We start from the raw sequence: 23,411 nt of genomic DNA on the forward strand, positions 1-23,411 counted from the left end.
CACTGGGCAGTGTGTATGCTATAGGGGCCCTCAGCAGTGTGTATGCTATAGGGGCCCTCAGCAGTGTGTATGCTATAGGGGCCCTCAGCAGTGTGTATGCTATAGGGGCCCTCAGCAGTGTGTATGCTATAGGGGCCCTCAGCTGTGTGTATGCTATAGGGGCCCTCAGCAGTGTGTATGCTATAGGGGCCCTCAGCAGTGTGTATGCTATAGGGGCCCTCAGCAGTGTGTATGCTATAGGGGCCCTCAGCAGTGTGTATGCTATAGGGGCCCTCAGCAGTGTGTATGCTATAGGGGCCCTCAGCAGTGTGTATGCTATAGGAGCCCTCAGCAGTGTGTATGCTATAGGGGCCCTCAGCAGTGTGTATGCTATAGGGGCCCTCAGCAGTGTGTATGCTATAGGGGCCCTCAGCAGTGTGTATGCTGTACTGTACTGAATAGAGGGCCTACCCGCTATAACACGCTGAGTAGTGTGTAATACTGTACTGTGTAGGGTCCCTACCTGTTGGTACCCTCCTGATTGAAGTAGACAGAGTAGGTGAGGTCTTCTCCGTTGGGCTCAGCCGGAGGGCGCCAGGTGAGCTTGATGAAGCGGGTGGAGACCAGCGAGGCCACGACGTCACGGGGGCGGAGGGAGTGGGGCCAGTGGGGTTAGCCACACCTCTGGAGCCTGGCGTTACATGGTCAGTAGTGTCAGGAGTCAGTGAGGGGAGGGGAGGGGTGGGGAGGGCTACATCTTTGAGGGTGGGGTGGGGGGGAGATGAGTAGGGGTGAGGTGGATGAAGGTGAAGAAGACAGCGAGAGAGAGGAGGAAGAGATGGACGGACGGACGGCATCCAAAAGGAACAGAGAGAAGAGAAAGGAAAGGACAGCGAAATAAAGGACAACAAAAAAGAAAACTGAAGAAACACAAAATAACAACCACATAACCAAGAAAGAGCTGTCGGGCTGACAAGGAACCACAAAACACACTAATATCACGCTGGAATAATCACAACCAAACAACACAAAAGGAGGGACACAAACATGCACAACATCTCTAATGGAAGAGGGGAGCAACACAATAAACACCACTGAATGGTGTATGAACACATATACAAAATACAGTCTAGACTTTGTACATATTCTACATAGCAAAGGGTGACCTTAGAGCTCCACACCAACTGTCAAACCCACCCTGTAATGTTTTAATGCACTTGTACTGGCGCTATTCCACAGTCTACCCACAGCAATGTGAAAAAATGGCATTTGGTGCTTTCTCAGAACAATCTGTGGTTAGACATGGGTATATCTGCTTTCTATTTTATACCAGAAGACTCAGACACAACACAGGGAAAGAATGTCAGAGAGACTGTGGCATTTCCATTGGTTGCAGGTCAAAGGAATCAAGTCGAGGGCAATGCCAAAATGTATGAAAACTGAACATATGGGGAAAAAATATATATATATAGAGAGAAATATAACTCTATATGCAAATGTATGCTGGCCATAGTACATCTATCCATCATGACACACTGAGGAGATGCTTATTTGGGGAGACTAGACTATCTGTTTATATGACAGATTCCAGCGGTGCCATGACCTTGGATATTGAACAGAGTGGTGTGGGATTTGCTGTATATTACACATATAAATGAGCACACACTCCACACACACACACACTCCACACACTTGGAATTGATTCCCCTGTATATTTGAGTAAAGGGAAGATAATAAATAAATGTCATTCCACAGAGTTACAACATATTTTCCTTGGGCACTGAGAGAAAATTCTCCTCACCTCCCATAATAAAAAATACACGCCAATATAAAATGTAAACAATCTAATCATCAACAAAATATTCAATCACAGAAACAGCCAACAACTGGGAATACTTGGGCTCGCTCTCTCCATAAACATAAAGCTATTTTACAAAGAGGGCCTGAGGAGGATATACATCCATCTGATTCATAACTGTAGGAAATACATTAAGTCCGGTTCATTTCACTACAGCTTCTCTGTAATGACACGAGCCATTAGACGGAATGCAGAGGCATCGTTCACAGCAATTACTGACTAGTACACAGCGTGAGCTGTCTGTCTGTCTGTCTGTCAGTGGGACTAGGCTGCTGCCGGGAAAGCATTGGCAACTGTTTACTTGACATATCTGTCAATTGTGTGACTTTCAGAGGTCATATCCTCATATCATAAACAGTCCTGACATGTCTATGACAGTTGTGTGTGTCGATTTGGCCGTGTGTGTATGTGTGTGTGTGTGTCTATACGGCTGTATATCTGTATGTGTACGTAGGATGCTCTCTGTCAGAGACGGTTTTAGGCGGTATACCGGGATATTTGGAAAAAGCCGTGGGACATTTTTTCAATACCAATGAAGTTTTTTTTTAAATAAATGTGAATATTTATAACTCCTTTTTAAATAAATACCTGCAGTCAACTTGTGCAATACATTAGGAGATAAAGATTGTGTTGTTCATTTCACCTGTCACATCATTTTTCATTATGAAGTTTACATGTGGTGTTTGTTTACAAGCACACTAAAACAAAAGACTGGGGCTTTGTGAGTCACTGTTGTGCAGCATGTGCCAGGTGATCAAATTACAGTATGGAATTCACAACTAAATGTTTTCCAGCTAGATATCTTAGAACTAGTAAGTTAACTGTCTAAAATTTGATAAATGCTCTGCAGTTGTGCATTTGGTTTGCTAATTTAGTAGCTAGTTAGCTATCTAGCTGCAGAGAATCCCCTCTTGGATCAAGAGCCTTGTGGCTTATATTTGTTTTGTGTGTGCAGCAAACTGTAAGTAGCATTTTTGAGTTAGTTGTGTAGTTTAGGTCAGACTGTATAAAATCTTCACAACTCGCTTGTTAGCATTTAGTTAGCATTCTCTATGGGACTTTTTAGCATTGCTAACCTTCGGATTTCACTGGGGTTTGAAAACAGAGCCCCTTGTGTTCCGTGCCGGTTTTACCGAATATCCCGGTTTGGCACAAGGTCGGTATGAAGGTATGAATCTGGATATCGCCCAAGCTTACTCCGTTGGGCCGGGGCTTGGCCCCCTCCCCTCGGTCCTCTGGGCTTTAAGGCTCAGCTGGAGGATTACCATTCTGTTGGAGACAGAACCCGGAGCAAATTGCCAGGGAAGGAATAAAGGGAAAGAAAAGGGGGAAGAAAGATGGCAGTCAACTGGGTGGAGAGGCTCCTGAGCTGCCTAGCGAGGCGCTGGCATGCGGCCACGTGCTAAGGACCACTATGTCCAAGTTGGCACCGGGCCTACAGCGAGTAGATGAAAACCATGATGTTAGTCTCAGTGGTACTATAGAGAACGGGACATGTCTCAGTCTCCTGGTCACAATCAGTCTTCCATCTATTCTCAGACATGGACAGTTACAGTAAGGCAGAAATTGAGTAGAATCCTAGATTTCTACTGTAGCTGTTCTGATGGTCTATTTCTAGTAGATGAATTGTGTCATTAGGGCGTGTGACACTGGTAACGAATGGCTGGCATTAGGAGCTAATGAGGAAAGTTATCCTCTACCTCAACCAGGTATCTGGGTACTGCGTATAAGAAATAGTTCGACAAAAAGATTCAAAGGAAACTGTTAATAATGGAAGAATCTTAATAATGGACAATGAAACATACTGTGCTTTCCAGGGCAGCTGAATGATATCAGTGGAGCTCTTCAGGACAAAGATTTCCAGAACCTTTTCAAGTTCCATTACAAGGGAAGTAACTGGTGCCTAAGCTTCTAGTAATGTCAATACGAGTTGTACAATACGTCAACTTTGTGGGCATATGAAAACATAACTGGCAAAATGAGCTGCCACTTTGTCTGCCGGGTAGACATGTAGAAGAAAAGTCGGCCATGGCTTTTAAAAAGTTAAGTCCTGTCTCGGCACACGTACACCCACAGGACACTTAGCTCATTGGCAGGCTGTTGGGCTTTCAAACATCTCATTTGCTGTTATATACAAAGAAAGCATGGTTATTTAGGATTCAGGTCAACAATGACGTCACCAGGCAGTGTTCAAAGTCCCTACTATGTAACTTGGAGAGTGAGAGGTCTTGCCAAGTGTTGCATAATGGTAAAACTAGTCTCAGAAGTGAAGGAAACAGTCTCTGCTTCTGTCTGTGGGTTGGGTTCATGTAATGTAGCTGAACAGAACCACATGGCTACACTAATGGCTTATTACAGAACGAGCACTATTATCTCCGGGAGGGAAGGAGGGAGGAGAGAAAGAGGGAAGAGAGACGGTCATGCTCCTCAGCAGAAGAGGATGAGATACGGCACATGAAAAGGAGAGAGCTGATATAAGATGGTTAAAAAATACTGATAGAGCTAAAAGATTTAAAGGAAATGTCTTGATTCCTTTTCGGCAGAATATCATAGTCAGTTAAGCAGCTAAATGAACACATCCAAACTTTCATAGAACTTCAACAAGAACGTGTGATGGCAGAGACTGCGCTCTTGACTGATTCGTGATGCTTCCTCTGAGGAGATGTTCTGAAACAGCGTTTGTGGGGGGTTCTGATCAAGCGAGAACGATCGTGGTGTGGTCGTAGCCAATTGGTTGCTGCTGGAAGCAAAGCAAAGACTGTTTCAGTCATTCATTTGTTCAAGAGGCCATGTTCTCTTGCTAGTCTCCAGCCGATAACATCAGAGGAAAGAGAATTCTGACAGCTCGTGACATTTGGAGGCTCTTGATGTGTCGACAAAAGATAAACTCGGGTAAGAGAGACAAATGTCTTCAAGACGAAAAGGATGGAGAGGCAGATGAAACACGTCATTTGTTCTTCATCTCCTGGTCCCTTGCTTCCTCGCGTTCGTCGTGTGGCCAAGCGTTGGACTTGTTCAAGAGGAGGACGCTGTTCCCCATCCTCCTCTTGGGGGCCGCCTCTGCCTGTTGGCCTTTGAGGACAAAGCATTTCTGTTTCTGACACCTTTTTAACGTGGTGAGAGGAGTCGTGAGGGACGGGAAAGGCATCTGATTTCTTATAAAGTCTATAAGGTTTACAGAATGCCCACTGCCCAAGGCACAAAAACACAGATCAGTAACTTGATACACATGGGGTTTCCCTCCTGGGAAGGCATTAAAGCTGGCTTTCAGTGAGGCTCGCGCCACAGAGAAAGCCCCAAAGTAGTCCACTGTAGAGCAAAGTTTAGACATGAGTTCATGGGTTCTGGGTGATTTGAAGCTGTCCACATGAGTTCTCGGCATCTCCATATTCATTTCTTACACTCCCTGCACCATTTCAACAGGTGTTTGCAGCCAATTGGAAATCTGGGATCTAAAACCTGGCATATTCTTTATTTTATGAAGCACAGATAAGGAAAGTATTTTCTGGAACAGTTCATTGTAAAGGACGGGCAAGTGAAGGGGTTGGGAACTTGAAGGGCTTGTTGTACTGTGGTATGGTGGTTCAACATTAAGTAGAAGACCTACAGCTACCAACAGTGTTGCCAGATCACACTTAACTCATTGGAAGACACTATTTTTTCTTCAGTCGTCAACAAAGAGCCAACTAACTGCATAACAGCCTAAAAATAGAGCAAAGTGGAATTAAGGCATCAGAGACGTGTGGAAGAGGAAACATTTGGGATGGGTCTGTTTTTTATTTTGGGGGGGAGAGATGGCCTCCTTTCTGTCTGAGGACCCTCTGGCTGGTGAGATAATGGGATGGAGCTGCAGGAGGACAACACAACTGAAATGGACGGACGGACGGGGGATCTGGTGTAGAGGGTGGTTGGGGGGGGGGGGGTCACAGCATGACAGAGCAGGATTAGGGTTTAGGGATCCCCCCTAGTGTTCCAGGCATCAGGGGATATGATGGAGTGAGTGTACTGAGACTCATCTGGTGAGGGTGGAGAGGTAGGCTCCCTAGAGAAGGTCTAACATCCCTCCCGTCCCCTGACTCCTACACCCCTGCTAGGGCTAAAGCAGGCCCTCTGGGGTCATGGAGCAGTCAGTCCTACTCCTTTTGCCCCCCCGTCACACTCATCTCCTCCATCCACCTACTAAATCTCCGCCCTTGCCACTTTAAAGTCCTTCCCTCTATCCGTGGTCCCAGAGCGCCTGCATGCTAGTCTCCCATCACAAGAATGTACACGTTTAATTCACACACAGTAAATTCCCCTTGGACTTTCATCTGCTTTCAAACACATCTCATAATTGAATCAGGTTGGTTCCATCAATAATTAAATGTCTGGTGTGTACATGCATACATACAGCATCCCCTTCCTCATCAGGCAAACATCCTCCCTTGAACCACTTCCACTGTAGGGTCATGATTGTATATCACACCCCCCCCTCGCCAAAACATGTGAGGCGCCTGCTGTGGCATGAGCCCTGATATGTAAATGAATAAGAGCATGGACATCTTTTTCTATGTTGATTGCCTCCCCTCCTTCCCCCGTCTTGTGGTCTTTCTTTAGGGAAATCAGCATCATATGGATCCAGTGGTAAACATGCTCAGTGGAGAAGAAACGATGGGGGGGGGGGGCACCCACAGAGGTTCCTCCTGTAGAGTTAAAGATGCAGGAAATCTGTTTTACCCTACATCATCATAATCCCCAACAGGCCGCAGGTTCTTATTACCTGGTGTGTGAATTGAATTCTCAACACGTAACTGTGTACAGTACGGTAAGTGGTTTGATATCTCAGGGGTGCTTGTGCCAGGTTTCTCCCAACAGGAGAGGAAAGGTCCAAATAAATGAATTGTTAGTTTAACTCAGAGGAAACCCCCCCCCCCTGGATTCACAGAGTGTAATCAGGGTCGCTGGGTTGGTCTACGTGGGGTGGATATCACACACAGGGACATCAAGGCGGGTAGCCTATTATATACCACCCTGGAATGTTGCATGATGGTCAATGTGCGTAGAGGGAGGGTGGCACGACAGGGGGCGGTTGACGTGAAAAGGAAACGCTAGCCTGGCAACGCCGCCCATCTCTGAGCCAGGAGCCCAGGGGCCCCGCTGGGGGTCAGGTGACCTGTCGGGGTATAGAGGAAGAGCTTTGTTTTGGCGCAACGTGGCGCTTCCACCCATTTAGGCTGTTTGAGCCGAGTAGAGCCCTGAAAGTAGACTCCGGGGATGGGTGGTATCCAACAACAGCATCCAGCATCCTGGATGGAGTGTGAGTGATAAAGTGATAGGGAAGGTGTGACTGGAGCGTGAGGCTGAGGCAGGTGACACACCAAGCCCAGGTCAGGGCTAAAAACGTCCGCGATAACAAGAAAAAAAAGCTATGAAAAGATACAGTAAACTAAAAAGACACATAACCTTTCAGCTTCCATTGTAAAAAGAAAGTGGGTTGAATTATCATATGGAATAACAGAAAAACACACAGATGGTAATATTCTGTCCTCGTGTAAGCAAATGAATCTCAGATGGAATGAACAATCAGGGAAAATATACAAAGAAATAACAATAAGCTTCAGGAACCAACCACTGCCGGTCCTAACCATTGTAGAGTAAACAAAGCCCAAGGGAGCAAATTGGCAGTCAAACCCACGTTCGCGGTCCTTGAACAGAGTGTGGTAAATACAAATACATACACACAGCACACACACAGCACACACAGTGGAAACCAGTCTTCTGATCAGCTACCTAACTGCTCACAGTGGAAACCAGTCTTCTGATCAGCTGCCTAACTGCTCACAGTGGAAACCACAGTCTTCTGATCAGCTACCTAACTGCTCACAGTGGAAACCACAGTCTTCTGATCAGCTGCCTAACTGCTCACAGTGGAAACCACAGTCTTCTGATCAGCTGCCTAACTGCTCACAGTGGAAACCACAGTCTTCTGATCAGCTGCCTAACTGCTCACAGTAGAAACCACAGTCTTCTGATCAGCTGCCTAACTGCTCACAGTGGAAACCACAGTCTTCTGATCAGCTGCCTAACTGCTCACAGTGGAAACCACAGTCTTCTGATCAGCTGCCTAACTGCTCACAGTGGAAACCACAGTCTTCTGATCAGCTGCCTAACTGCTCACAGTGGAAACCAGTCTTCTGATCAGCTGCCTAACTGCTCACAGTGGAAACCACAGTCTTCTGATCAGCTGCCTAACTGCTCACAGTGGAAACCACAGTCTTCTGATCAGCTGCCTAACTGCTCACAGTGGAAACCACGTCTTCTGATCAGCTGCCTAACTGCTCACAGTGGAAACCACAGTCTTCTGATCAGCTGCCTAACTGCTCACAGTGGAAACCACAGTCTTCTGATCAGCTGCCTAACTGCTCACAGTGGAAACCACAGTCTTCTGATCAGCTGCCTAACTGCTCACAGTGGAAACCACAGTCTTCTGATCAGCTGCCTAACTGCTCACAGTGGAAACCACAGTCTTCTGATCAGCTGCCTAACTGCTCACAGTGGAAACCACAGTCTTCTGATCAGCTGCCTAACTGCTCACAGTGGAAACCAGTCTTCTGATCAGCTGCCTAACTGCTCACAGTGGAAACCACAGTCTTCTGATCAGCTACCTAACTGCTCACAGTGGAAACCACAGTCTTCTGATCAGCTGCCTAACTGCTCACAGTGGAAACCACAGTCTTCTGATCAGCTGCCTAACTGCTCACAGTGGAAACCACAGTCTTCTGATCAGCTGCCTAACTGCTCACAGTGGAAACCACAGTCTTCTGATCAGCTGCCTAACTGCTCACAGTGGAAACCACAGTCTTCTGATCAGCTGCCTAACTGCTCACAGTGGAAACCACAGTCTTCTGATCAGCTGCCTAACTGCTCACAGTGGAAACCACAGTCTTCTGATCAGCTGCCTAACTGCTCACAGTGGAAACCACAGTCTTCTGATCAGCTGCCTAACTGCTCACAGTGGAAACCACAGTCTTCTGATCAGCTGCCTAACTGCTCACAGTGGAAACCACAGTCTTCTGATCAGCTGCCTAACTGCTCACAGTGGAAACCACAGTCTTCTGATCAGCTGCCTAACTGCTCACAGTGGAAACCACAGTCTTCTGATCAGCTGCCTAACTGCTCACAGTGGAAACCACAGTCTTCTGATCAGCTGCCTAACTGCTCACAGTGGAAACCACAGTCTTCTGATCAGCTGCCTAACTGCTCACAGTGGAAACCACAGTCTTCTGATCAGCTGCCTAACTGCTCACAGTGGAAACCACAGTCTTCTGATCAGCTGCCTAACTGCTCACTATGGAAACCAGTCTTCTGATCAGCTGCCTAACTGCTCACAGTGGAAACCAGTCTTCTGATCAGCTACCTAACTGCTCACAGTGGAAACCACAGTCTTCTGATCAGCTGCCTAACTGCTCACAGTGGAAACTAGTCTTCTGATCAGCTGCCTAACTGCTCACAGTGGAAACCACAGTCTTCTGATCAGCTGCCTAACTGCTCACAGTGGAAACCACAGTCTTCTGATCAGCTGCCTAACTGCTCACAGTGGAAACCACAGTCTTCTGATCAGCTGCCTAACTGCTCACAGTGGAAACCACAGTCTTCTGATCAGCTGCCTAACTGCTCACAGTGGAAACCACAGTCTTCTGATCAGCTGCCTAACTGCTCACAGTGGAAACCACAGTCTTCTGATCAGCTGCCTAACTGCTCACAGTGGAAACCACAGTCTTCTGATCAGCTGCCTAACTGCTCACAGTGGAAACCACAGTCTTCTGATCAGCTGCCTAACTGCTCACAGTGGAAACCACAGTCTTCTGATCAGCTGCCTAACTGCTCACAGTGGAAACCACAGTCTTCTGATCAGCTGCCTAACTGCTCACAGTGGAAACCACAGTCTTCTGATCAGCTGCCTAACTGCTCACAGTGGAAACCACAGTCTTCTGATCAGCTGCCTAACTGCTCACAGTGGAAACCACAGTCTTCTGATCAGCTGCCTAACTGCTCACAGTGGAAACCACAGTCTTCTGATCAGCTGCCTAACTGCTCACAGTGGAAACCACAGTCTTCTGATCAGCTACCTAACTGCTCACAGTAGAAACCACACAGGCCCAGTAATCAGAGGTAGGAGGAGGAAGTGGGTGTTCTAGTTAGGGTTGTCTGTGTTTCTTCTACCGTTACTGCAGATGGACCGAGCCTTCTGGGTAACACTACCATTACTTACTGCAGATGGACCGAGCCTTCTGGGTAACCCTACCATTACCTACTGCAGATGGACCGAGCCTTCTGGGTAACCATACCATTACTTACTGTAGGTGGGCCGAGCCTTCTGGGTAACACTACCATTAATTACTGTAGGTTGGAAAGCCTTCTGGGTAACACTACCATTACCTACTGCAGATGGACCGAGCCTTCTGGGTAACACTACCATTACTTACTGTAGGTGTGCAAAGCCTTCTGGGTAACACTACCATTACCTACTGCAGATGGACCGAGCCTTCTGGGTAACACTACCATTACCTACTGCAGATGGACTGAGCCTTCTGGGTAACACTACCATTACTTACTGTAGGTGGGCAAAGCCTTCTGGGTAACACTACCATTACCTACTGCAGATGGACCGAGCCTTCTGGGTAACACTACCATTACCTACTGCAGATGGACTGAGCCTTCTGGGTAACACTATCATGACTTACTGCAGATGGAGCCTTCTGGGTAACACTACCATTACTTACTGTAGGTGGCAGAGCCTTCTGGGTAACACCACTATTTAGTGTATTTACTATTGATGGGGCACTAAGAATACCTTGCATGTTACTACTGTAGGCTGTATGTTTGGACTAACCTCATTTCTATACATTTCATTTCCAATCTTGAACGTACTCCATATAAACTAATATCACACTAGCTGGTACACCATCCATCTTCCAAGGCTAATAAAAAGGCCCTTGTCAGAGTGCGTAGCTGTAAAACCAACTGTCGCTCTGATTCAATTCGCCCTCTCTTCTCCGAGGCCTTCCTGAGAGGGGGGCGACATGCGGGGCGCGTAAAACTGTCACATTTACATGGCCGTGAGCGTCGCACGGGGACCACTGCTACAGACACCACAGTGACACACAACACAAATAGTGTCTGGTCGCCCTGTCCCTGACCCCGGCCTGAAGATACAGCTTCTATCCCCCTGACAGACACTAGGGGTTTACATTTGTGTTCTTGTTGGGTTGTACAGAGCCCAGAGGAGTCCCTAAATTGTATTTTTAGCACTGCTTTCTCTCATCTTTGTTGTAACTGGGAAGGCTGTAGTAGTATTCTGCAGTAGCATTCTGGGCTGCAGTGGCATTCTGGCCTGCAGTGGTAGTATTCTCTGCTGTAGTGGTGGTGGTATTCTCTGCTGTAGTGGTGGTGGTATTCTCTGCTGTAGTGGTGGTGGTATTCTCTGCTGTAGTGGTGGTGGTATTCTCTGCTGTAGTGGTGGTGGTATTCTCTGCTGTAGTGGTGGTGGTATTCTCTGCTGTAGTGGTGGTGGTATTCTCTGCTGTAGTGGTGGTGGTATTCTCTGCTGTAGTGGTGGTGGTATTCTCTGCTGTAGTGGTGGTGGTATTCTCTGCTGTAGTGGTGGTGGTATTCTCTGCTGTAGTGGTGGTAGTATTCTCTGCTGTAGTGGTGGTGGTATTCTCTGCTGTAGTGGTAGTATTCTCTGCTGTAGTGGTGGTGGTATTCTCTGCTGTAGTGGTGGTGGTATTCTCTGCTGTAGTGGTGGTAGTATTCTCTGCTGTAGTGGTGGTGGTATTCTCTGCTGTAGTGGTGGTGGTATTCTCTGCTGTAGTGGTGGTAGTATTCTCTGCTGTAGTGGTGGTATTCTCTGCTGTAGTGGTGGTATTCTCTGCTGTAGTGGTGGTATTCTCTGCTGTAGTGGTAGTATTCTCTGCTGTAGTGGTGGTATTCTCTGCTGTAGTGGTGGTATTCTCTGCTGTAGTGGTGGTATTCTCTGCTGTAGTGGTGGTATTCTCTGCTGTAGTGGTGGTATTCTCTGCTGTAGTGGTGGTATTCTCTGCTGTAGTGGTGGTATTCTCTGCTGTAGTGGTGGTATTCTCTGCTGTAGTGGTGGTATTCTCTGCTGTAGTGGTGGTATTCTCTGCTGTAGTGGTGGTATTCTCTGCTGTAGTGGTGGTATTCTCTGCTGTAGTGGTGGTATTCTCTGCTGTAGTGGTGGTATTCTCTGCTGTAGTGGTGGTATTCTCTGCTGTAGTGGTGGTATTCTCTGCTGTAGTGGTGGTATTCTCTGCTGTAGTGGTGGTATTCTCTGCTGTAGTGGTATTCTCTGCTGTAGTGGTATTCTCTGCTGTAGTGGTATTCTGTAGATACTTTAGTTCCTCTCTTTCCAGTCTAATCAGTATTGACTTACTGATCGCAAAAACACATCCATCAAAAACAGCCCTGCTAGGTTGAATTATACTCTATAATATCCTATTGATTCTATCCCACTCTGCTATGCCCAACTGAAAACTTCCCCAGCAGCTTGGCTGGCAAGCCTGGCAGCGGAGATGTCTCCCTCTCTGATCTATCACTATGTCAGCCTCTGCATTCCAACACCACTGATTTCAATTTATCATCCGACTGCTCCCACGCTCCGCAAAACAAAAAAGCACTCAGCCAGCCATTAGATGGAGAAAGTCCATTTCTCAACAGGCATTTGTGTTTGGCTGTGGTGAAAGTGCTCTGTGTCCTGTCAGTTTAGTGTTGACTAGAGTGGTTTTCTGCTCTGGGTGGGGACTGACTGGGACAATGTGCTGAGGGAGGGTAAGAGTGAGGAAGAGAGATGGAGAAGAAGGGGAAAAAGAGAGGAAGGAAGAGGCTTTGTGTGTGTGTGTGTGTGTGGGGGGGGGTAGAGAACTGGTCATTATGGGTGGAATGAATAATTCCTGTTAAAGCCTCAGAGTGACTGAGCTCTTCTTGGTTTTATTCACTCCACCCACTACCCTGGTCCCATACACTACCCTGGTCCCCATACACTACCCTGGTCCCCATACACTAGCCTGGTCCCCATACACTACCCTGGTCCCCATACACTACCCTGGTCCCCATACACTAGCCTGGTCCCCATACACTACCCTGGTCCCATACACTACCCTGGTCCCCATACACTACCCTGGTCCCCATACACTAGCCTGGTCCCCATACACTAGCCTGGTCCCCATACACTAGCCTGGTCCCCATACACTAGCCTGGTCCCCATACACTACCCTGGTCCCCATACACTACCCTGGTCCCCATACACTACCCCTGGTCCCCATACACTACCCTGGTCCCCATACACTACCCTGGTCCCCATACACTACCCTGGTCCCCATACACTACCCTGGTCCCATACACTAGCCTGGTCCCATACACTAGCCTGGTCCCATACACTAGCCTGGTCCCATACACTAGCCTGGTCCCATACACTACCCTGGTCCCCAATACACTAGCCTGGTCCCCATACACTAGCCTGGTCCCAATACACTAGCCTGGTCCCAATACACTAGCCTGGTCCCATACACTACCCTGGTCCCCATACACTACCCTGGTCCCCATACACTACCCTGGTCCCCATACACTACCCTGGTCCCCATACACTACCCTGGTCCCCATACACTACCCTGGTCCCCATACACTACCCTGGTCCCCATACACTACCCTGGTCCCCATACACTACCCTGGTCCCCATACACTACCCTGGTCCCCATACACTACCCTGGTCCCCTACACTACCCTGGTCCCAATACACTACCCTGGTCCCCATACACTACCCTGGTCCCCATACACTACCCTGGTCCCCATACACTACCCTGGTCCCCATACACTACCCTGGTCCCCATACACTACCCTGGTCCCCATACACTACCCTGGTCCCCATACACTACCCTGGTCCCCATACACTACCCTGGTCCCCATACACTACCCTGGTCCCCATACACTACCCTGGTCCCATACACTACCCTGGTCCCATACACTACCCTGGTCCCATACACTACCCTGGTCCCCATACACTACCCTGGTCCCCATACACTACCCTGGTCCCAATACACTAGCCTGGTCCCAATACACTAGCCTGGTCCCCATACACTAGCCTGGTCCCCATACACTACCCTGGTCCCCATACACTACCCTGGTCCCCATACACTACCCTGGTCCCAATACACTACCCTGGTCCCATACACTACCCTGGTCCCATACACTACCCTGGTCCCATACACTAGCCTGGTCCCATACACTAGCCTGGTCCCATACAGTAACAGACCCGCTACCCCGGTACAACAGACCCGCTACCCCGGTACAACAGACCCTCTACCCCACTACCCCGGTACAACAGACCCGCTACCCTGGTACAACAGACCCGCTACCCCGGTACAACAGACCCGCTACCCTGGTACAACAGACCCGCTACCCTGGTACAACAGACCCGCTACCCCGGTACACTACAGACACCTGACCCGCTACCCTGGTACACTACAGACACCTGACCTGCTACCCTGGTAAACTACAGACACCTGACCCGCTACAATACAGACACGTGACCCGCTACCCCGGTACACTACAGACACCAGACCCGCTACCCCGGTACAATACAGACACCTGACCCGCTACCCTGGTACAATACAGACAGACACCTGACCCGCTACAATACAGACACCTGACCCTCTACCCTGGTACAATACAGACAGACACCTGACTCGCTACAATACAGACACCAGACGCGCTACCCTGGAAAAATACACAGACAGACACCAGACCCACTACCCCGGTACAACAGACCCGCTACCCCGGGACAACAGACCCGCTACCCCGGTACAACAGACCCGCTACCCCGGTACAACAGACCCGCTACCCCGGTACAACAGACCCGCTACCCTGGTACAACAGACCCGCTACCCTGGTACAACAGACCCGCTACCCTGGTACAACAGACCCGCTACCCCGGTACAACAGACCCGCTACCCCGGTACACTACAGACACCTGACCACACTACCCCGGTACACACAGACCCGCTCCCTGGTACAACAGACCCGCTACCCCGGTACAACAGACCCGCTACCCCGGTACAACAGACCCGCTACCCCGGTACAACAGACCCGCTACCCCGGTACAACAGACCCGCTACCCTGGTACAACAGACCCGCTACCCCGGTACAACAGACCCGCTACCCTGGTACAACAGACCCGCTACCCTGGTACAACAGACCCGCTACCACACTACCCCGGTACAACAGACCCGCTCCCTGGTACAACAGACCCGCTACCCCGGTACAACAGACCCGCTACCCCGGTACAACAGACCCGCTACCCTGGTACAACAGACCCGCTACCCTGGTACAACAGACCCGCTACCCCGGTACAACAGACCCGCTACCCTGGTACAACAGACCCGCTACCACACTACCCCGGTACAACAGACCCGCTCCCTGGTACAACAGACCCGCTACCCCGGTACAACAGACCCGCTACCCTGGTACAACAGACCCGCTACCCTGGTACAACAGACCCACTACCCTGGTACAACAGACCCACTACACTGGTACAACAGACCCGCTACCCTGGTACACCAGACCCACTACCCCGGTACAACAGACCCGCTACCCCGGGACAACAGACCCGCTACCCCGGTACAACAGACCCGCTACCCCGGTACAACAGACCCGCTACCCCGGTACAACAGACCCGCTACCCTGGTACAACAGACCCGCTACCCTGGTACAACAGACCCGCTACCCTGGTACAACAGACCCGCTACCCCGGTACAACAGACCCGCTACCCCGGTACAACAGACCCGCTACCACACTACCCCGGTACAACAGACCCGCTCCCTGGTACAACAGACCCGCTACCCCGGTACAACAGACCCGCTACCCCGGTACAACAGACCCGCTACCCCGGTACAACAGACCCGCTACCCCGGTACAACAGACCCGCTACCCTGGTACAACAGACCCGCTACCCCGGTACAACAGACCCGCTACCCTGGTACAACAGACCCGCTACCCTGGTACAACAGACCCGCTACCACACTACCCCGGTACAACAGACCCGCTCCCTGGTACAACAGACCCGCTACCCCGGTACAACAGACCCGCTACCCCGGTACAACAGACCCGCTACCCTGGTACAACAGACCCGCTACCCTGGTACAACAGACCCGCTACCCTGGTACAACAGACCCACTACCCTGGTACAACAGACCCGCTACCACCTCCCGGTACAACAGACCCGCTCCCCGGTACAACAGACCCACTACCCTGGTACAACAGACCCGCTACCCTGGTACAACAGACCCACTACCCTGGTAAAACAGACCCACTACCCTGGTACAACAGACCCACTACCCTGGTACAACAGACCCGCTACCCTGGTACAACAGACCCACTACCCTGGTAAAACAGACCTGGTATAACAGACACCATATTTTAAAAAAACAGGAGTCCTGTAAGTATGAGATGAAGTAGACTCAGCCAATCAACTCCTGCTGGTATTTGATTATCCTATACAATTCCCTTCTACAGCGCGAGCCTCCGAACCAGGGGGGGTCAAAACATATTCTGTATGCTGAGAGAGGAGCACTTGAATATCTGAAGGGGTGTTTACATGCTGAGGGGAGAAAAACAAGCATTCAAATGCAAAAGAGAAGAACATCTCTTGAATGAATGTGGGAGGAAAAGGCAGAAGGCAGAGGAGCAAACAACATCCTCAATGCCTGTTCATTCACCAACTTCCTGCATTAGCTCCCTCCAACACTGACTGCCATCCTACACAGACGCCATGAGAGTTAATACTGAACGCAGTATATGTTGACTACGTTTTGTTCCTAGAAAGTGTTCAATTACCATGTCAGTCTAAAACCCAGCCATATAATATACACACTTGACTGTAAATGACTACAAAGCCAGACATGTATAGACCACAAATGACTACAGTGACCAATAATACGGTAAACTAGCAACACCTAACAACGTGAGGTGGCCTGGTTCAAATAGTTCTAAATGGTGTGAGTAACAAAACTAACTAAGCCTTTTTAAAAGGCTCTGCTCTTCACCATTATAGGAGAGGACAGGAGAAAGTGAGGCCGGTTTACAGGGTGAATTAACTAGGGTCACTTGGCCACCCTCGCATTATATAATTAGTCCCATCCAGGTCCATTTCTGCTGTTGTCCTGTTCTAACATCTGTTTGTAACTAGTCACCCTACATTGCACAGAACACATGGCAAAGGAAGGAATGTGTACTAAAATTGCTCTGGACTGCAATTTGAGGGCTATTTTTGGTCTCTGGCTCCAAAAACGAACTGAGGACTTTAAAAACGTAGCAGTGAGCTGGTCTGTGTTCGCTTTGTTGAACTCCTGAAGGAAGAACACAAAGAATATGGTTTTTCTACTCTGGTCTCTTCAGTGAAGTAGTACTCGTTCATGGAGGCTTTCTGTCTGAACGTGAATGAATAGGAAAGAAATGTTTGTTTGGATTACAAAAAGATACTGTACATATGGATTTTCTTTGTATTGGAACTTTTTCTAAATTCATTCTTTTCACGACTGAGCACAGACATGATTCAAACCCCTTTTTCTATCATAGACACTAATGCAACCGCGGCAGCAGTGAGGGAGAAGGGACAAATCTGATGGGGGACGACACGGGAGAGAGGGGGACGAGGGGGAGACACGGAAGAGAGGAGGGGGACGGAGGGAGCGGATAAGGATCCCCAGCGGTGAGGGTGAAAAGAGAGGGGACAGTACGGACCGGGCAGCACATTTAGCACTTGGCCCAGTGGACAGAGGTGCACAGGGGACAGAGCAGGAGGCTGATAGGAGAGAGCGGCGGGAGGGGAGAGTTGACAGATGGCACCAAGGAGGATCTGTGTGCACTAACCCGGCACAGGAGAGGAGATATGTTCCAGAGAGATCTACTTCTCTCAATTACAGAGGTAGAGGAAGACAATCATCTCCCAGCCTCAGAGAGCGATATTCACAGAACAGCATGGTCAAACTGGGCCGTTTCTATGGAAGGGAATACTTACTTTGGCACCTCTGTGAGGCAGCTTTTGTAAGAACTTACAGGATTGTTTAGGATGCTGATGGACCACATGCTGATACAGGGAGGAATCAAATGTTTGGAAACTGGAAATAAGCAAAGGGCATATGATGGATATTTACATCCACTCTTCAGGGAATATGAACTTTCCACATTCACTGTTTGTGTATCTGTAAACAGAGCACTAAACTCTCACCTTTCATGAGAAGAAGCCACCATGATGTAATGTAGGGGGAGAAAGGGCTGCTAGCCTGGCAGCTGTAGCCAATAACCTATTGTACCTTACAAAGGCAGTAGGAATCATTAAAACGGCCCTTTCATGTCATGGGATAAGAGTGCTCTCTCTGACCTCCTGCTGAGGGCAGGCGAGTGTGTCAGACCATCTGCTTTACTGACTGATCCCAAACAAAAACAAGTTTTAGGTCACAAGACACCCCTTGCTGATCTCCCTCGTTGAGCAATTATTTGAGATATGCATAATGCTACTTAAAAGCTGCAGGTCATCATTATTTCTGACTTCGTGCCTTCCAACAGGGAGAAGAGAACACTGTTTGGAGGGAGCTATCTGACCGAGACCCCAATTTATGCTAATCCATTAACCACCTGCTCAGGAGTAACGGGACAATTCACACGTGTTAAATCTGGTTAGCTCCAGAAATGCAGCGCTGCAGTTAGTTTGGTAGCTACTGTAGATATCTGTAGGTGGATGTGCCAGTGGTCAGAATCAAAATGTACGGTGCTTCTTGATTTGGCAGAGAAACAGCACTGTTAAAAGCAGGATGGAGAAGAAAAAAACTTCACTTCGACATCACCCAGCCCCAGATTGGTATTTTTCCCTTTCCCACACATTGGCGTTTTAATACACCCAGTCCTATTTTTAGGACCTGAATCTATTCTGGTGTCTGGTGGTGTTGTCTTTGTTTCTGTCCCTACCTCTCCCTCTCCCTGGAGGTTTTGGGTTGTCTTTGTTTCTGTCCCTACCTCTCCCTGGAGGTTTTGGGTTGTCTTTGTTTCTGTCCCTACCTCTCTCTCTCCCTGGAGGTTTTGGATTGTCTTTGTTTCTGTCCCTACCTCTCTCTCTCCCTGGAGGTTTTGGATTGTCTTTGTTTCTGTCCCTACCTCTCCCTCTCCCTGGAGGTTTTGGATTGTCTTTGTTTCTGTCCCTACCTCTCCCTCTCCCTGGAGGTTTTGGATTGTCTTTGTTTCTGTCCCTACCTCTCTCTCTCCTTGGAGGTTTTGGATTGTCTTTGTTTCTGTCCCTACCTCTCCCTGGAGGTTTTGGATTGTCTTTGTTTCTGTCCCTACCTCTCCTTGGAGGTTTTGGATTGTCTTTGTTTCTGTCCCTACCTCTCCCTCTCCCTAGAGGTTTTGGGTTGTCTTTGTTTCTGTCCCTACCTCTCCCTGGAGGTTTTGGATTGTCTTTGTTTCTGTCCCTACCTCTCTCTCTCCCTGGAGGTTTTGGATTGTCTTTGTTTCTGTCCCTACCTCTCTCTCTCCTTGAAGGTTTTGGATTGTCTTTGTTTCTGTCCCTACCTCTCCCTCTCCCTGGAGGTTTTGGATTGTCTTTGTTTCTGTCCCTACCTCTCCCTGGAGGTTTTGGATTGTCTTTGTTTCTGCCCCTACCTCTCCCTGGAGGTTTTGGATTGTCTTTGTTTCTGTCCCTACCTCTCCCTGGAGGTTTTGGATTGTCTTTGTTTCTGCCCCTACCTCTCCCTGGAGGTTTTGGATTGTCTTTGTTTCTGTCCCTACCTCTCTCTCTCCTTGGAGGTTTTGGATTGTCTTTGTTTCTGTCCCTACCTCTCTCTCTCCTTGAAGGTTTTGGATTGTCTTTGTTTCTGTCCCTACCTCTCCCTCTCTCTGAAGGTTTTGGATTGTCTTTGTTTCTGTCCCTACCTCTCCCTCTCCCTGGAGGTTTTGGATTGTCTTTGTTTCTGTCCCTACCTCTCCCTGGAGGTTTTGGATTGTCTTTGTTTCTGCCCCTACCTCTCCCTGGAGGTTTTGGATTGTCTTTGTTTCTGTCCCTACCTCTCCCTGGAGGTTTTGGATTGTCTTTGTTTCTGCCCCTACCTCTCCCTGGAGGTTTTGGATTGTCTTTGTTTCTGTCCCTACCTCTCTCTCTCCCTGGAGGTTTTGGATTGTCTTTGTTTCTGTCCCTACCTCTCTCTCTCTCTCCTTGGAGGTTTTGGATTGTCTTTGTTTCTGTCCCTACCTCTCCCTGGAGGTTTTGGATTGTCTTTGTTTCTGTCCCTACCTCCCCCTCTCCCTGGAGGTTTTGGATTGTCTTTGTTTCTGTCCCTACCTCTCCCTGGAGGTTTTGGATTGTCTTTGTTTCTGTCCCTACCTCTCCCTGGAGGTTTTGGATTGTCTTTGTTTCTGTCCCTACCTCTCTCTCTCCCTGGAGGTTTTGGATTGTCTTTGTTTCTGCCCCTACCTCTCCCTCTCTCTGGAGGTTTTGGATTGTCTTTGTTTCTGTCCCTACCTCTCCCTCTCCCTGGAGGTTTTGGATTGTCTTTGTTTCTGTCCCTACCTCTCCCTCTCCCTGGAGGTTTTGGGTTGTCTTTGTTTCTGCCCCTACCTCTCCCTGGAGGTTTTGGATTGTCTTTGTTTCTGTCCCTACATCTCCCTGGAGGTTTTGGGTTGTCTTTGTTCTTGTCCTACTCTCTTTGCTTGTCATACTCTTTGGGCATGCTTAGATTTTTTCAGTATTCACATTGTCTACTGTATTCTAGGCTCTACTCATATCCAGTGTCCAGCCGTGTGTTTGAGTAAACCTAATGTACCCCAAAACGCCCACCAATATGATTACTACTACAACCAAGTTCCCCCAGAATGAACACTGGCTTCTAGGTTCTATCCAGAACCCTGTCCATTCGGTTCCCCTCCCAACATACCGTGCTCTAGGATGATGAGCTGAGCGCTGGACTGCACGTTCCCTGCATCGTTCTCTGCCAGACACTGGTAGAAGCCCTCGTCAGACTTGACCAGACCCAGCACCTGCAGGTTGTGTTCATTCTGCGGGTCAGACAAGAGAGAGAGAGCGACAGAGAGAGCGACAGAGAGAGCGACAGAGAGAGCAAAAAACAGAGCAAAAAACAGAGCAAAAAAGCGAGAAAAAGCGAGAGTGAGAGAGATCAATAACATCAGGTGGTGGAGAGATAGAGAAATAGGTCAATGTCTTGAGGTGGAGACTGTGTGAGAGGTCAATATGGTGATTGACCGACCACTCGTAAATCAAAGACTGAAGTACTGCTTGTTAAGAGCCATCAGACTGTAGAGTTTCACTAGAACTTCTACTCCGTAAAGATCAGAAGCTGAACTACAGGTTTTACATCACACATCCTGATGACATTTCACATTACGCTGAACTACAGGTTTTACATCACACATCCTAATGACATTTCACATTACGCTGAACTACAGGTTTTACATCACACATCCTAATGACATTTCACATTACGCTGAACTACAGGTTTTACATCACACATCCTGATGACATTTCACATTACGCTGAACTACAGGTTTTACATTATGCTGAACTACAGGTTTTACATCACACATCCTGATGACATTTCACATTACGCTGAACTACAGGTTTTACATCACACATCCTAATGACATTTCATATTACGCTGAACTACAGGTTTTACATTACGCTGAACTACAGGTTTTACATCACACATCCTGATGACATTTCACATTACGCTGAACTACAGGTTTTACATCACACATCCTGATGACATTTCACATTACGCTGAACTACAGGTTTTACATCACACATCCTGATGACATTTCACATTACGCTGAACTACAGGTTTTACATCACACATCCTGATGACATTTCACATTACGCTGAACTACAGGTTTTACATCACACATCCTGATGACATTTCACATTACGCTGAACTACAGGTTTTACATCACACATCCTGATGACATTTCACATTACGCTGAACTACAGGTTTTACATCACACATCCTGATGACATTTCACATTACGCTGAACTACAGGTTTTACATCACACATCCTAATGACATTTCACATTACGCTGAACTACAGGTTTTACATTACGCTGAACTACAGGTTTTACATCACACATCCTGATGACATTTCACATTACGCTGAACTACAGGTTTTACATCACACATCCTGATGACATTTCACATTACGCTGAACTACAGGTTTTACATCACACATCCTGATGACATTTCACATTACGCTGAACTACAGGTTTTACATCACACATCCTGATGACATTTCACATTACGCTGAACTACAGGTTTTACATCACACATCCTGATGACATTTCACATTACGCTGAACTACAGGTTTTACATCACACATCCTAATGACATTTCACATTACAACAAACTCACAATGATTTTGAAGTAGTCGCTGGGAATGACGGCGTCTCCGTTTTTGACCCATTTGACGGTGGGGGCCGGGGAGCCTGTGACCTCACACTGGAACATGATGTCCATGGACTCGTGGGCGTAGATGTTGGCCGGCCTCTTCAGGAACTCCGGTGGAACTGCAACATACAGCAGGGGAGAGGGGTGTCAGAGTGTGTGTGTGTGTGTGTGTGTGTGTGTGTGTGTGTGGGGGGGTGTCAGTGTGTGTGTGTGTGTGTGTGGGGGGGGTGTCAGTGTGTGTGTGTGTGTGTGTGTGTGGGGGGGTGTCAGAGTGTGTGTGTGTGTGGGGGGGTGTCAGAGTGTGTGTGTGTGTGGGGGGGTGTCAGAGTGTGTGTGTGTGTGTGTGTGTGTGTGTGTGTGGGGGGGGGTCAGAGTGTGTGTGTGTGTGGGGGGGTGTCAGAGTGTGTGTGTGTGTGTGTGTGTGTGGGGGGTGTCAGAGTGTGTGTGTGTGTGTGTGGGGGGTGTCAGAGTGTGTGTGTGTGTGTGTGTGGGGTGTCAGAGTGTGTGTGTGTGTGTGTGTGTGGGGGTGTCAGAGTGTGTGTGTGTGTGTGTGTGTGTGTGTGTGTGTGTGTGTGTGTGTGTGTGTGGTGTCGGTGTGTGTGTGTGTGTGGGGGGGGTGTCAGAGGGGGGAGTGTGTGTGTGTGGGCGGGGGTGTCAGAGTGTGTGTGTGTGAGTGTGTGTGTGGGGGGGTGTCAGAGTGTGTGTGTGTGTGTGGGGGGGTGTCAGAGAGTGTGTGCGTGGGGGGGTGTCAGAGTGTGTGTGTGTGTGTGTGGGGGGGTGTCAGAGTGTGTGTGTGTGTGGGGGGTGTCAGAGTGTGTGTGTGTGTGTGGGGGGTTTCAGTGTGTGTGGGGGTGTGTCAGAGTGTGAGTGTGTGTGTGTGGGGGGGTGTCAGAGTGTGGGGTGTGTGTCAGAGTGTCTGTGTGTGGGGGTGTGTCAGATTGTCTGTCTGTGTGGGGGTGTATGTGTGTGTGTCGGGGGTGTCTGTGTGTGTGGGGGTGTCTGTGTGTGTGTGGGGGGTGTCAAAGTGTGTGTGTGTGTGGGGTGCCAGAGTGTCTGTGTGTGTGTGTGGAGGGGGTGTCAG

General features: G+C 48.7%; 2 protein-coding genes across 4 annotated transcripts in view; both read right to left on the minus strand.

Moving 5' to 3' along the window:
* Positions 1-23,411, minus strand: part of LOC106568778 (neogenin-like) — a gene marked incomplete at its 5' end in the record, with an annotated part of 185,749 nt that overhangs the window by 63,778 nt on the left and 98,560 nt on the right. The window contains 4 exon segments of the mRNA XM_045688863.1: positions 503-629; positions 632-736; positions 20,813-20,933; positions 22,295-22,449. Coding sequence (XP_045544819.1) covers positions 503-629; positions 632-736; positions 20,813-20,933; positions 22,295-22,449 — 508 coding nt within the window.
* Positions 16,135-20,795, minus strand: LOC123725162 (proline-rich protein 2-like). Of its 3 annotated transcripts, none has more exons than XM_045689538.1 (2): positions 20,031-20,795; positions 16,135-19,862 (listed from the first exon to the last, which is right to left on the minus strand). In XM_045689538.1, the coding sequence occupies exons 1-2, from the start codon at positions 20,593-20,595 to the stop codon at positions 18,799-18,801; spliced, it is 1,629 nt and encodes a 542-aa protein (XP_045545494.1). In that variant the 5' UTR covers positions 20,596-20,795; the 3' UTR covers positions 16,135-18,798. The 3 variants fall into 3 exon arrangements, with proteins under 3 accessions (XP_045545494.1, XP_045545496.1, XP_045545495.1); XM_045689540.1 differs by having other exon boundaries at positions 16,135-19,670; positions 19,905-20,795; XM_045689539.1 differs by having other exon boundaries at positions 16,135-19,184; positions 19,359-20,795.

This window comes from Salmo salar, chromosome ssa11 (assembly GCF_905237065.1).
Source record: "Salmo salar chromosome ssa11, Ssal_v3.1, whole genome shotgun sequence".
Taxonomy (NCBI): Eukaryota; Metazoa; Chordata; class Actinopteri; order Salmoniformes; family Salmonidae; genus Salmo; species Salmo salar.

Excerpts from the sequence above, each read along its gene's own strand:
- LOC123725162 (XM_045689538.1), bottom strand. The coding sequence starts at position 20,595 with ATGACAAGCAAAGAGAGTAGGACAAGAACAAAGACAACCCAAAACCTC. Across the intron at positions 19,863-20,030 it reads ACCTCCAGGGAGAGAGAGAG|GTAGGGACAGAAACAAAGAC; the intron begins GTAGGGACAGAA and ends CTCCAGGGAGAG.